The 13,939-nt window shown below is 38.4% G+C and overlaps 1 protein-coding gene across 1 annotated transcript; it reads right to left on the bottom strand.

The window, feature by feature from the left end:
- Positions 1-4,929: 4,929 nt before the first annotated feature.
- Positions 4,930-12,025, bottom strand: LOC113065443 (protein BTG1-like). The gene is made up of 2 exons (XM_026236685.1): positions 11,612-12,025; positions 4,930-8,083 (listed from the first exon to the last, which is right to left on the bottom strand). The coding sequence occupies exons 1-2, from the start codon at positions 11,754-11,756 to the stop codon at positions 7,680-7,682; spliced, it is 549 nt and encodes a 182-aa protein (XP_026092470.1). The 5' UTR covers positions 11,757-12,025; the 3' UTR covers positions 4,930-7,679.
- Positions 12,026-13,939: the final 1,914 nt, after the last annotated feature.

Below are 13,939 nucleotides of genomic sequence, written 5' to 3'. Positions count from 1 at the left end.
TCTATACGTGTTATGATCCACGGAGGTTCAGTAATAGATGTGGTTTGCGCACATTTGCGACAAAGCTCTCGCAAACATAAGTCGTACAGCCTACGCGTTCTTTCTGTTCACACATCACAGCATCTAGCACCTTTTCTGAACATTTGTTTGTGTTCACTCAGTAACATTTGAGATGGCAAACTGGGATCCATTACAGCTCTGCGCAAATGTTGTTTATCTGAGGCTGCGCTTGCAGGGTGAATTAATTGAACCGTCTGAGTAAATTAGTTACTAATCGGTCTCGGAGGCATGAAAAAATGCCCCATGTTACTCATTGATAACAGCAAGCTGCTTTTCTGGGTCAAGGCTGCACGGCTCCGAAAAAAATAAGCAGTCTGGATCTAAAAGCTGACATTTAGGGAAGCCAAATGATGTGCTTACTTACACAACAACACTGTTTTTGTTCGAGATAGAACCACTGAGGAAGAGTTTTGCGCATTTTGCGGTAAAATGTAATATTTAGTGCTGTCAAACACAAGAGAAAACCATCCCTGGCTTTCAGTAAGGAATTATTGAGATACAACTCAAGCTCTCATTAGACTCTTCATCTTGCATCTTGTTTTAAAAACGCAAAGAGAAGTGTTAATGCGCGTGCAGTTTTGTTGTGATAAGGTTCAGCCTTAACACGGAGATGGTTTCACACAATGCTGCAAGGTTGCAGCACAGCATGTCTTCCATTGTGGTCATTCTCTCTTTTTCTGTCATTCTCAGCTGTTACAGGTTTGCGGTGTGCATTTCAACAGAAAACAGGAAACAGCTGAAGCATGTATGCGAGTTCTCGGAAAACACAAACATGTGCACTTATTTGCAATCGGAGGGCTTTAAATTTGCCACGTGCTAATCTTACTGTCGTGCTCATTCTTTATCACCTTTACCCATCTGATATGTCATAAACAGATAAAGTTTCTAATTAGTTTCAGAGTACATCAAAACAGTCTGACAGACAAATTCAAAAGAATAGGCTTGGCTGCTGACTGGGGCGAACACCCAGGGGATGTTTACCAAGGGTTAGGCCTTCCTTATTAAACACCTCGGTCAACATCAGGCCAAAGTACAACAAATTCACACACAATAAATCTTTTAAACTCTGATCGGTACAAGAACATAATGCCACTTTTGAGCCAGAGACAAAATAATAGCTGAAATTTACAGTACTGTTATAAACAATCTAAATGGGCGAAACACATGAGATCTGCCAAGACCATGTTCAGGCAACATTGCACCCTAAACCACTTATACATTTTGCTTAAAGAAAATAAAGCCTATTTTAGGGCCATTAAGACTGTTTGCATTTTTACATTATTTCAATGAAATTATGCACATTTTCCATCACTATTCTAATTATCATAATGCAAAAAAAGTTATTTTAAGTACAATGCAAATTTAACACCTATACACACACACACACATGCAAACACACACATATATATTAATTTTATATTATTTTAAGCAATTTCCCATTTGCTTACTATCCTTATTCTGACTGAAATTCAAAATCTTGATATTTAAATAATATTCAATAAACCATTACAGTATAGTAATTATACAAAAATAAATGTTGTGTGTGTGTGTGTGTATAAGTGTTATATAAAAGTGTTGATCTAACTGACAGATATTCTGAAGAAAAATAAATACAAAAATATGACCTGGATATGTTTCTGTGAGATTTGCTCATATGTGTGAGAAAATGTGAGAAGAGGTTGGCATTTATATTTCTCTCTGGTGTTTGCCGTAATGTTTTAGTGTCTGGTTATCTATTCCCTTCTCTGAGTCAGCAGTTAACCACATTCACCACAGGCCAGAGACCTTCAGAAAGAGACCGTGAGCAAGAGAGGCCTTGTAAAAAGCACCCAGCTATTCTGAGCATGTCTCTCTGAATGTAAATGCATGAACATACATTCCATAATAGAAACAGAGAGAGAGAGCAGAATGACATAAAGATCTGGAAGATCCCTAAAGGATGAACACTTCAAAAGAGACCTTTACATTCACTAACACTAAAAATGTGGTGGTGTTTTGAAAGAATTTAAGACTTTTAGCAAAGAATCCTGAAAATTTGTTACCACACAAAAATGAAATAGCACAACTGTTTTCAATAATGATAATTATAATGTTTCTTGAGCAGCAAATCAGCATATTAAAATGATTTCTGAAGGATCATTTGACACTAAAGACTGGAGAAATTATGCTGAAAATACAGCTTTGCAATCACTGGAATAAACACATTTGTGAATATATTAAAGTAGAAAATGACTATTTTAAATAGCAATATTTCACAATTTTACTATATTTTTGATTAAATGCAGCATAAGAAACTTAACCAAAAAATCATACTGACCTGAATCTTAGTGTAAAAGTAAGTGTGCTTATATTGTGATTTTTTGTTATTACTAATTGTATCATCAGAATACTATGAGATTTTTTTATTTGAAAATTAATCAACATGATTTTTATAATATCTTAGTATTTGGTTTGTCTCTCTTTTGTTTAATGACTGCAGCATTTGAGCTGCATGAACTTCACTGTAGCTTCTTTCCAAATCATAAAACACCTTAGACTTTTGAACCCTACAGTATATATATATATATATATATATATATATATATATATATATATATATATATATATATATATATATATATATATATATATATATAGCAAAATTTATAGAAAAACTGAATACATATCAGCAGGAAAGAGGAGTCGTCTCCACTGGTCACCCTCACTATCACTTAACTTATCACACATAAACACTAAAGATAAGATAAGTGTAAAAACAACAGAATAACAGCAATGTTCTTGATGCTCACTTTATATAATACTCTGCAGACAAACATATAAGGCTATAAAAACTTCTTTTGAATGGCGCAGAATGCTTCTTTTCTTATATGCTGGAGCCTACACAGACAAAAAAGAATACATATTGTGTTTCCTTTCATATGTATAATTAATAAAAAGAATAAGCACATACTGCCAGTTCTACAGAAAACACTCAGTCTGTTCTGTGGGATTGAAAGCGAAGAACACCTGGCAGGAGCAGAAAGAGTCTGAAAAAAAGAAGAAAGAGTGAGAGAGAAAAGGAACCAGGTGAGTCTCTCCCACAGTGACAGAGAGACTGCAGTTTCCTTCCAGCTGCTTTCACTCAGGTCCTCTTTTGTTGTGGCCCTACGCTGCAGATTAAGAACTTGAGGGTGGTTGAGTGCCGAAAGGCAGATGTGAGAAGAAAGAGGAACAAACGGAGCCCACACATTGTGGAGAAACACACACACTTACAGCAAATCCGCAGCTGTTTTTAACTGTGAATTCTAGCATCTCAATACAATCTCAAGCTCTCTTTTCCATAGGTTTGTGATGTTTACTGCATATACTTCCTTGGAGACCCAGGAACGCTAGAGCACTTTGGACGGAATGACTTAAGTAGAGTATAAAACAAGCAAGGCGACTTCTGGCAAGGCCTGCAGGTAAATAGATGTATTGGACCTGTTTGAATCACATGACAACCACACCCAAAGAATTTATGTCCCGTTTCGAACACTCTCGCTGCTTTCCAAATGTTCAGACAAAACTATAGATCACACGAACAGCCATCCAGGTCTTTTCATGCTCCCTTTTGTTATACTCGTCTTCTCCCAACCCCCATCTCAGTCTTTGTCCACTGAATCGAAATACCCTCCAATTCAGAGCGGTACCAAGCAACTCATGAAAACAGAAGCTTGGGAATTGTGAGAGTCTTTATTTTATTTTTATTTTTTTAATGGAGTCAGAACTGTACACATAATGCCTTGTGTTTGATCTTTTGCTCTTGCTAGAGACACTGATCCTTCCAAACCTGCATGTTTTCCCTTCCTAAACACAAAAGAATGCATCAATACAGACAACTTTGTCATTTTCAAGCTTTATGTTAGAAGAGCACTATATGGAAACAGTAGACTTGAAGAAAGCTAAGCATTAGCATTCCCGTTTATTTTAATGCTAGCTACTCAGCTAGCACAACATCCTTGAAAGTAGTTATAAACTTTTCTAAACGTCCCTCAGTTTAAAATGAGGGTTTTCTCATGATCCATAAATGTCATGTATTCAGTAACTCCATAACTGCAGGGAAATTATGATAATTCACACATTAGCATGACAATGACACACTGACTGTACTAGCAGCTATTCTGAGCTATAATGTCAAATCTCAGTATGCAGGGAAAAATACCCAAACATAAAATCTATTAAATACTTTTAAGAGCCAACTGGGGAAAAGGGGCATTGCTAAAACATCTTCTGAATGAAATATTAGCAATATGCTAAACGATAGAAAAGGCTTGTTTTTGGTCATGATGGTGTAGTTACAGCACCTATATAAGCAGGGGCTAACTGCTAACTAGCTAAATTTGACCACTTGGGCTAAAGGCTTGTTCACACCAGGAAAGAGAACTATTGGACTTATTAATTATTAGAAAGATAACTATTATATAAGCACCTACACCAATACACAAGTTGCAGTGTAATGTCATCTGCCACTTTATATGCTCATGCTATTTAAAGTTGTATGGATTCTGACTGGCTGTTAATGTTTTTAATAAGTAACGGTGGGCATTTATAATTAACTTTAAGCAGGTTAATGTCTAATATTTTTCCAAGCTAGAAACATGCTCTACTGAAGTCTATACAGACTTCCTTTCTTTGTCCTAACGCAGGAAAAAAAAAGATAAGAAAAGCAGGTCAGTGACATCAAGGTTATGTTATTACTAATGTCTGGCATATAGATGCATACTCAGGTCCGTTATACAAAACTATCCCAGTGCAGTTATCTTAAATATCTTCCAAAAAGCACAAGGAATTACCTAATGTACTGTGATTGTGAGCATGTTTTAATAAAGAATAAGACCAGGTCCACGGGGAAACATTGCCAAGATAGGAAATCTTTTATTACAGAGAAAAAAAACTTTTCTTCTAAAATATAGAAATCTGTACAACTTCCGCACAATCAATTTACATGAACTGTACAAATTTACAGCAGTTCATCACAACATACCCAAGAATGAGGAAAAGAATGAACACAAGAGATGTACAGACGAGAGAAATCACAAGATACAGACAGCTTTATCTTGGGTTGCTCAGAATTTTTTCTTTTTCTGCTTTTTGTTTTAATAAAAAAAAAAGAAAGAAAAGATAATAGAAAAAAAAAGGAAAGTCTATCATCACAGAGCATGGAAACTGATATATTTTTTTACCAAAACAACTTTGGTCCTCTCCAACACTCCTAACACAAATGGCTTCACTTATGAAAGAGGAATTCATGTTAAAATATGAAATACAAAAAGGAACACGTCTACACACAGCAAAATATCAATTATTGGCACTTCCCATATGTATGGTTATGTACTTATTCTACCATATGTTGTACAATAACAATACATTCTACAAATATGGAACCACCTCAGATGTGAAAGTGGCAATAACGTGAATCACTTCTGAAATAACCGACATAAATTCCCAACCCAATCATTCCCTTCTGTTTTTCACATTTTAACCTGCACATCCAAAAGGGTTTCAATGAATGTCTGTGGCCTGAGCTTGGCAATACATTCCAATTGAGACGCGTCTGTCTCAAAGTCACATAACTTCAAAGTTAAACCTATTAGTGCATTTCATGTGCTCTTGCCTCCGAGTAGACTTGAGTTTAGACTCACGACAATACTAAAAACTTGTGTGCAAACGCTTTCCGAACTGAAACGGAGAGTGGAAATGGTTTGCTGATGTTATTTCGGTGGAGGAGGGGGTAAAGTAGTTTAAAAGCTGCAGATCTAAAAAGCACTCGATTTGTCTGTTCCAATTTGGTTACGATCACCAGAATGAGGTTAAAAAGCTTTACTATTAAAACCATCAGGCGAAGGGGCCCGTCTGTCTGAGTTCAAAGCATTCAGAAGGGTGGGATGGCGAACTGCATCTAAAATATCAAGGTTCGACCCATACTTAAAACGTCAAATTTATTTAAAAACGCCTCTCCGCTTCTTTAAAATGGACCAAAACAACATATAAAGGGACGGCAGTGCATCGACAACCCGGTGTTACCCATGGTCCTCTAGGTTCAAAAGTATTAGCACACATAGGACTGATCATCAGCACCTTGTCTCTGCAATTTATCGGCTGAGGCAAGACCAGCCCTTCGCACGCAAAGCCTGCAAGCCGCTTATTTCTACCCAATCGCACCAACGTAAACAGAATTGGCTAGAACCAGGAGAACTCTGCATGTCTCTTCCCGTCCCGACTCAGCCCAGTACGTAAGGCTCAGTAGGTTTTGGAGTGCGCTCAGTTTATGTGCTGGCATAAAACTCTCCTCCGGTCTGCGAGAAGGGGGCTGGAGAAGATTGTAGCTGCCCTGATCTGAGGGTCCTACCCCCTCCTTCGCCAGGCCAAGAGAGGGAGGTGATATGTTTTGTCGGCGCACTCCTAGTTAAGACTGAGACCGATGACGACTGGCTGGAAAGTGTGTCGGGAGACCCTCTGTAACAAGCGAGCATCACTGGCCCTGCAATTCTGCGATAAGATGGGAAACATTGGTCAGATTTTTGATGCTGTTCTGTTGTCTCTTGTCACGTACTGGCCTTCGACAGAGAACTAATCTCTGACAGCCTCAATCAGTCATTCAAGAGGTTAAAAACGGCTAGAGAGAACGACCCAGGATTAAAGCGCCTTCAGAAATATTGCAAGCAGAGAAAGCGAATTACGACACCCGAATGAGGAGGTACACGATGGAATGCAGCTGGGTGGATTCGAAACGTCATCCCACACAGTCTAAAATGTCAAAGTGCATTCAACGTCTTTTCTAAACCTGGCAGAAAGACCAAATCTGTTCCAAGTCAACAAATACAATAACAAACTTTGCTACATATTTCATTTTGGTATGACGAGGGGCTTAAATAAATCAAATGTTTTGTTGCGTTGAGTTTTTTTTTTTCTCTCTTTTTTGATGAGATTACATTCATCCAGGAGGGAGCCCCTAGAAAAAGCTACAAACATGAGAACCTTTGCATCACAGTGCCATTGACGGCTAGCGTGGGTAACAGTATGACACATGTATTCTATCGCAGCAGAGCTTGTTCATGTTGAGCTGAAGCCCAAAAGAAGGCCCGGGTGCATACCAGACACCAAGAAAAGAGACAAAAGTACCGCTTTGTGGTCCAAAAATGTGAGGTTTTTAGCAAAAAAGAGGCTCGTAGCGGCTACTCTGGTCTGGCGCGGCTGCCGGTGGGTCTGGGCTTCAGCTCAACAGTGAACAGTGAAATGATAAAACAAGATTTGAGAGTAATTCCTTAACATTTTAGAGGGAGTTTACGCGGTAACATAAACCGTGAAAGCGAAAGTGCAAAGTCAACATCGGCAGACGGTGGTGGAAAAAGCCGTCCCAGGACCGCCGCCGTAGGAGTGAGCTGGGGGGCCGGGCGATGTTTCAGGTCTTCATTAGCTGCTCCAGGGTCAAGCCTCTGGTAGATCCAACAAAATAACAGAACAGACAACCAAACGAGTGAGAATTAAACCTACGAGGTTTCCATCACCTGGACGATAGGACACATCCTGTTTTTTTCCTTCTTCTCCTTTCTTTCTTTTTTTTTTTTTGTAATTTAAAAAAAAAGACTTCCGTGACCCATTTAGCTGGACACAGTCATCATGTAGGGTTTAGCAGAGCTGGTGCGGCCCATAACCAGTAGTTCCTCCTTGCAGCTGATGTGACTGTCCACCATCGGGGATACCTGGGCGACAGAAGAGGCGGGGTTGCTGTTTCCAGTGGAGACGCTGGGGTTTCCGTTGGTGCTGGGATGGGACTCGTAGAGCACGCAGATCGAGCCGTCCTCTCCGATACGGTAGGACACTTCGAATGGGTCGACCCACAATGTGAGCTCACTGGGAAGCAGCAGGTAGAGTTGCTGGATGCTCAGGCCGATACGCTGGCCAGCCTGTCCAACCAGAGGGTCCATCTTGTGGTTGATGCGTATGCAGCGATACCCAGAACCTTTGTTGGGACGGTCTGGGAACCAGTGGTGTTTGTATTGCTCTGTAAGAGAGAGATGGAGGAGGAAGTTTTGTAATCTTGCATATATAAAAGTATTAAATAAAAATTATTGGTCAACAAAACAAAAAAAAAAAATTAACATTACATATATATATGACATTAAACTCGTTTATTTGATCGAAATGTAGATTTTTCTGTGAAACTTGCACTTTTTTTACAGATTCATAGATATTAAAATTCTGGATGCCAAGTCAGGGCCACTATTACAATTCTGTGTTAGTTTCTATGTTATTTCTATAAACAATCAATCGTCGAACAATTAAAGTAAAATCAATCATTTTTATTATAGCTATTAATTCTAATGTACATTAAAAGGCATTCATTTTAAGATATGGGGGAAAAAAAGTTATTGAAGAGCAATTAAAATTGATATAAAATATATATATTTTTTTACTTAGTTGGGAATGCACGGATATTAAAACTAAGTTTGTACTAATTTTTGCGTCATAGCCAAAAAGTTAGTCTCAAAAATGTAAAATAAAATAAACGGTTTTAAATTACAAATGTAAAATTATAATGCTACATTTTGCAAAATTAAAATATAAATTTTGTGATGTTTAATGTTATATCTTAAACCATAAAATTGAGCATACTAAATTATTAGTGAAATTAAAGAACACGTTAAACTTTAGGTATAAATGAACATGCATATATAAATTTCCATCACCAGCTGAAAAAAAAAAATGGCAGCTCAATAGTTCGATAAACAAACATTACAATTTATGTAACTTAATTATATTCATCCTTAACTACACCAAGACAATGGTTTGGGTTAGTTATTTGTTGTTTTAGCTTAAGTTCTAGATATGTTCATTTATAGTTTTAAAACCCAGCATTTTAAATAAAAATAACTACAGTAAGTTTCATTTTCATGGTTTTATTTGGGAAACATGGACGTAATTCAAGTAAGGACTTAATAAATAACTGCCGCACATACCCTAAACATAATAAATCAGGGTTTTAAAAAGAAAACACAAGTTCTGATAATTCGGCCTTGTGTTGTGGCAAAAAGTAACCGTAAAAAGGGGTGAGGACATTTTTCACAGTGTGAAATGATCGTTGGTAGAACACAGATAAACAACCATTAACCATCTGTGTTAGAAGCCTACGTGACAGAGAGAGAGAGAACCATTTGATTGCACAATCCCCTTTTGACCCGAGAGTCACAAAAATTCTTCAAACACAACCAGAGCAAAAGGGTGAAGTCCTGGCAGAGCAGCTGGAGAGGGAGGGACCATCCTCTTAAAGACAAAGCGTCCTGATTTGATTCAATATTACAGCACCAAATGGATCAGCTTTGCTTTTTGCTAGTAAATGTTTGTGTCCACGTATTTCCAGCAAATTCATTATCTAAACATCAAATCATGACTTTTAAAAGTCCCAAGTAACACCCTACACAAAGGACTCATTTTCCGAAAAGAAAACGACTTCTCGCAATTGCGTTCTCTTTCCCTTCTGGCTCTGTGTATTGGGTGACAGGTGGAGAACAAGAGACAGAGGGATGGGTCTCAAGCCTCTTTGTGTGGCTCTGAAATAGGCCAGGCCCCCGCAGGCCACCTGTAGATCTGGGTTAGATAATGGCGCCTCTGTGCCGTCTGTGACGTGACGTCCCATTCTCCTGAAAGCCTAGTATACAATGATCAATGCAAATCAACCCACCCACAACTCTGGACGGAGCCCAAACCGCAACAATGCTCGTACTACGCAACTAAATGTTTAACGAAGTGAAAATGTTGCTGGTCAACATCCAAATAACATTGCGGTGGCTGTATTAGGAAATGTTATTTCTGAAACGAGGCCTGCTGTGAGATTGAGAATTAGGACAAAGCCGTGATGAACGTGTATTTAGTGATGTGATTAGAGAACAGGAAGCGGAGACAGATTTTCAGATCGATCTTACACAACACCTGTGTTTTCAATCTGGCAATCCTCTCTCAAATGCACATTTTAACTGTGTGGAGAAGGAACTAACCCACATTTATTATATTATGAGGAGTCTTTGTTCTATTGTGTGGACATATGTCGGGTTGAAAAGGCCGAGAAGGGAAGGAAAGAGAAAAACTAAACAAGTCCACTGCAACAGTAATACGTCACGTGTAACAAGCAGTCACACATCCTCCCTTCCTCCACCGACGGCCATTTTGTCTGACTGGGGCCTCAACTACATTTGTTTACAAACAGCATTTAGTAACTGCCTGTTCTCAACGAAAACTGACCATTTAGAGTTTCTCATCTGACTTCAAACACTTGTATTTGTGTATAATGTAAACTGACTTGTATTACCATTCTGATATTATTGTTAGTTAATTTTATGTTTGATTGTTATTTTACTGCTTAACCACATATTTTTATTCTAATTTATTGTTTTCTAAATCTTAATAAAAACCAGGAAAACAACGGGTGGCTGGAACAAATCAAGATAAGGACATTAAAAGAACGCATTATTTTTATGGCTAACGATTGACAATATAATGATTAAAGGATTCCACTATTGTCTTTGAGCATTTTTTTCTGTCATACGATCAAATATTTGGTTAAGGAAAGTAGCATAAGATGTAAAAGCCAGTGATGCAAATAAAATTATTGTTAAGAGAATCATTATGTTATTCTATTGTCTATTCAGCTTGTTGCGGTCAATTTTAGTACGGTGTTTACTTACACGTTTATTACAATAAAACACAGGCACAGTGTGCAACATATCACTACTACGCAAAAGAGAGACATCAACCCCACATCTGATATCTTCATACTTGCTGTGCATTATGTAATTTACTGCCCACAACATATGGCACGCCATTTTAACATCTATTCCTTAAAACTAACTAGTATCTAATTATACATTTATTTTCTTTTTTTACATAACTACCAAGCAACTTAATATGAATTACCTTTTCTCAATTTCACTAATAACCAGTAACAGAAGTAGTACTGGGAAAAAAGGTAGAAGCAACACTTGGAACAAATAAAAGACAAACTAACAAACAACAAGTCTATTTAATATAACTACTGGTCAGTTATTGGGACGGTGACTAGCAACAATCAAAGACAAATGCTAATAGGTCATTACTGCAATAAGTTTTAATGGCTAGAAAGCAAGTCTATTCTATGTAATTTTAACAACAACAAAAAAATAGTTTTACTGAATTAATGTTAAAACGATTTGCCACATGAAACAGATTTTTTTTTTCTTTAACGAACTGGATAAATAACCCGTCATTCAACTGAACTATTAATTACGAGATAGATTATCTTTGTATACACAAAGCACACACATACATATATATCGGCCTTTTTCAGTCGTTTTTTTTTTTTTTTTGGTCGCTGTTTTCAGCTGTTTATCTTCGTGCGCAACGCGTCCGCGCGCTTCCGCTTATATGTTACCAAGCTCATAAAATAGCTCATAAACAGAGATATCGCTGTTTTTCCACGCTTCTCACAAACAAACGAGACAACTAAATAGAATGTATATATAATAATAAATTACATTCGTCTGTTCAGGAAGATACTTACCTGCCAGGATGTCCTGTAGAGTCTGGCTGAATGTCTGGAGCTGTCTGTCGTTCACATGTCCTTTAATCCGCATGAATCTCGACAGAAACCCGACGGCGGCGCTTATCTCTGGCTTCATCGTTCCTCGGGCACAGAGGGTATGCATTGAGAGGCTCCGGGCGCTGTATTGCCAATGCGCTTTTGTTTCCGTCTGCAAAATGGTCCTTGTTTTTCGCGTGTTTTATTTCTCTGATGCCTATGCTGAGCATTTATTTGTCGAGGCAGGGAAAATTCGGAGAGTACTATGTGTTCCAGGACGGTGCAGTGCTGTGACTTGGCTTGTTTTGACCGACAAAACACATAGAAGTGGGCTCCACCCTCCTTCCCCGTCACTGTCCTCCAGCAGAGTAGACCGTACCGAAAGCGAGCGGCGCTTATGTAATGCCCCCGCCGCTACCAGCAGCGACAGCAACAACAACGAGCCAATCACGACGCTGACACGAGGTGACGTATGCGCGGAGGAGTGGGCTCATTGCGTCACAACTCTAGAAATAAACAGAGCACGTGAAAAAAGGGCTGGATGATGGCTTCTAACTCTTTCCTCTGAACCACAACATACACTTCTCATGTACAACATCGATACATATTATAACTACTTACGCTATTTTTTAAGAGATTTACTTCTGCATTCCGTGTTAAACTCTGCTGTGATATTTGGAATTTCCCACTCTCTTCAAGGGGAAGGCCATAGGTAGTGTACTATAGTGTCTTCATACTCACACATGCACATCCCACACAACCACACGTTTTCTGATCAAACAGTGGGTATGTTTTAAGGAAGTCTGTTAGATCAGATAAAAGAAAGAAAAAAGAAAGGCCCACCTGAGAGGCTAAAACAAGCGTTGATAGTTTTTACTTTCTAAACATTTATTATACATAGCCACACATTGTTAGATCCTTTTTCTTCCACTTTATTTGCAAAATTTTAAAATTACTCTGGCTTTAAAACACTGCTGGCAAAATCAGAAAATACCCCCCCCCCCCCACACACACACACACCAAAAAAAGGATGTCAAAACATTTAGCTTCAAAAAGAACAAAAAGAAAACGATGTTCTGTATACTGTAATTCGGTTGTAGATCCGTACATTTCCACGGTTTGTTTTCGTCCCTGAGAGAAACCTTGGCATTAGCAGAACAGCAGGTTAGGATGTTTGTACGTGGCTATGTATTTACTAACCAGTGGGAATAAACCGCTGAAAGGTGTTTCAAAAGGACTACAGGGAACACTCTGACCTAATTCTGTTGCTTTTTCTGTTGTGGCCAAAGGCAAATCACCTCTGAACTACCATGTGCTGACTCAAGGCTCAACCTGGCCTGCCCTGCACACCTATCATTCAATTACACAGACATCTTGGCTGGCCTAATAGCCGCTAATGTCAGTATTTAGCAAATAACTATTCTAACATTGTTGGGTTTCAAGCCTGGTCATCTTTGCAAATCTCTTTTAAAAAGTTAAGTATGTGCAGGTGGAACCTTGAAGAACGCAACACACAAGTCTCCTGGAAATCCGGTATAATCTAACTGATCACATGATGACTTCAAAACTCCTGAGCTGTTTCTACTTTTGTGTGACATATGCATCAGAAGTTCAGCCAGTGGTTCGTGCGCGACGTCTAAAGCTGAGACTAGCATTAGGCTACCATTTAGACTGGCTCAAATGAACCAACAAAATATGGAAGCCTGACTATCTCAAAAAAATAGTTATACTGTGAAATAAACATAAGTGAACATCAGAAGGTATCTCGTTTCGACGGCAAAAACATGTTAATACATAATTGTTGGGGATGATATGTAGGCCCATATAATGAAATGATTAATAATCAATATAGTCGACTGAATCAAAGCCTCTAGTAAACATTGCAGCCAAGCAGAACATAGCAGGCCTAGTCGCCATTCACCGGCACTGGAAAAATCCAGCGTGACTAATATAATAAAACATTTTGTGGCAGAGATGAATCACAACATCACTATGTCTGTCCTCTCTCCACCCACAAGTCCAGGGACTCGAAAAGGAGGGGATTTCATGCATTTGGCAGGACTGAGATCAACTTTCCCTGTTTCTTTTAGGTAGGATTTTGAAAGTGGGGGTACTGACTCTAAATGTTAACACTGAAACCAGAACAGTGCTATACTTAGTCCTCCATAGTCCATCCATAGTGCATCAAGAGTAACAGTGATACCCCATATTAACAATTACTGACCCATTACCGGAATACAGATAACACACAGACAAGAATAATGACTGTGAAAGAGAACAGAAGGAAAGCAAACACGTGACATGATGGTC

This window comes from Carassius auratus, chromosome 4 (genome assembly GCF_003368295.1).
Source record: "Carassius auratus strain Wakin chromosome 4, ASM336829v1, whole genome shotgun sequence".
NCBI classification, from domain to species: domain Eukaryota; kingdom Metazoa; phylum Chordata; class Actinopteri; order Cypriniformes; family Cyprinidae; genus Carassius; species Carassius auratus.
This window is presented reverse-complemented; position numbering and strand designations above follow the sequence as displayed.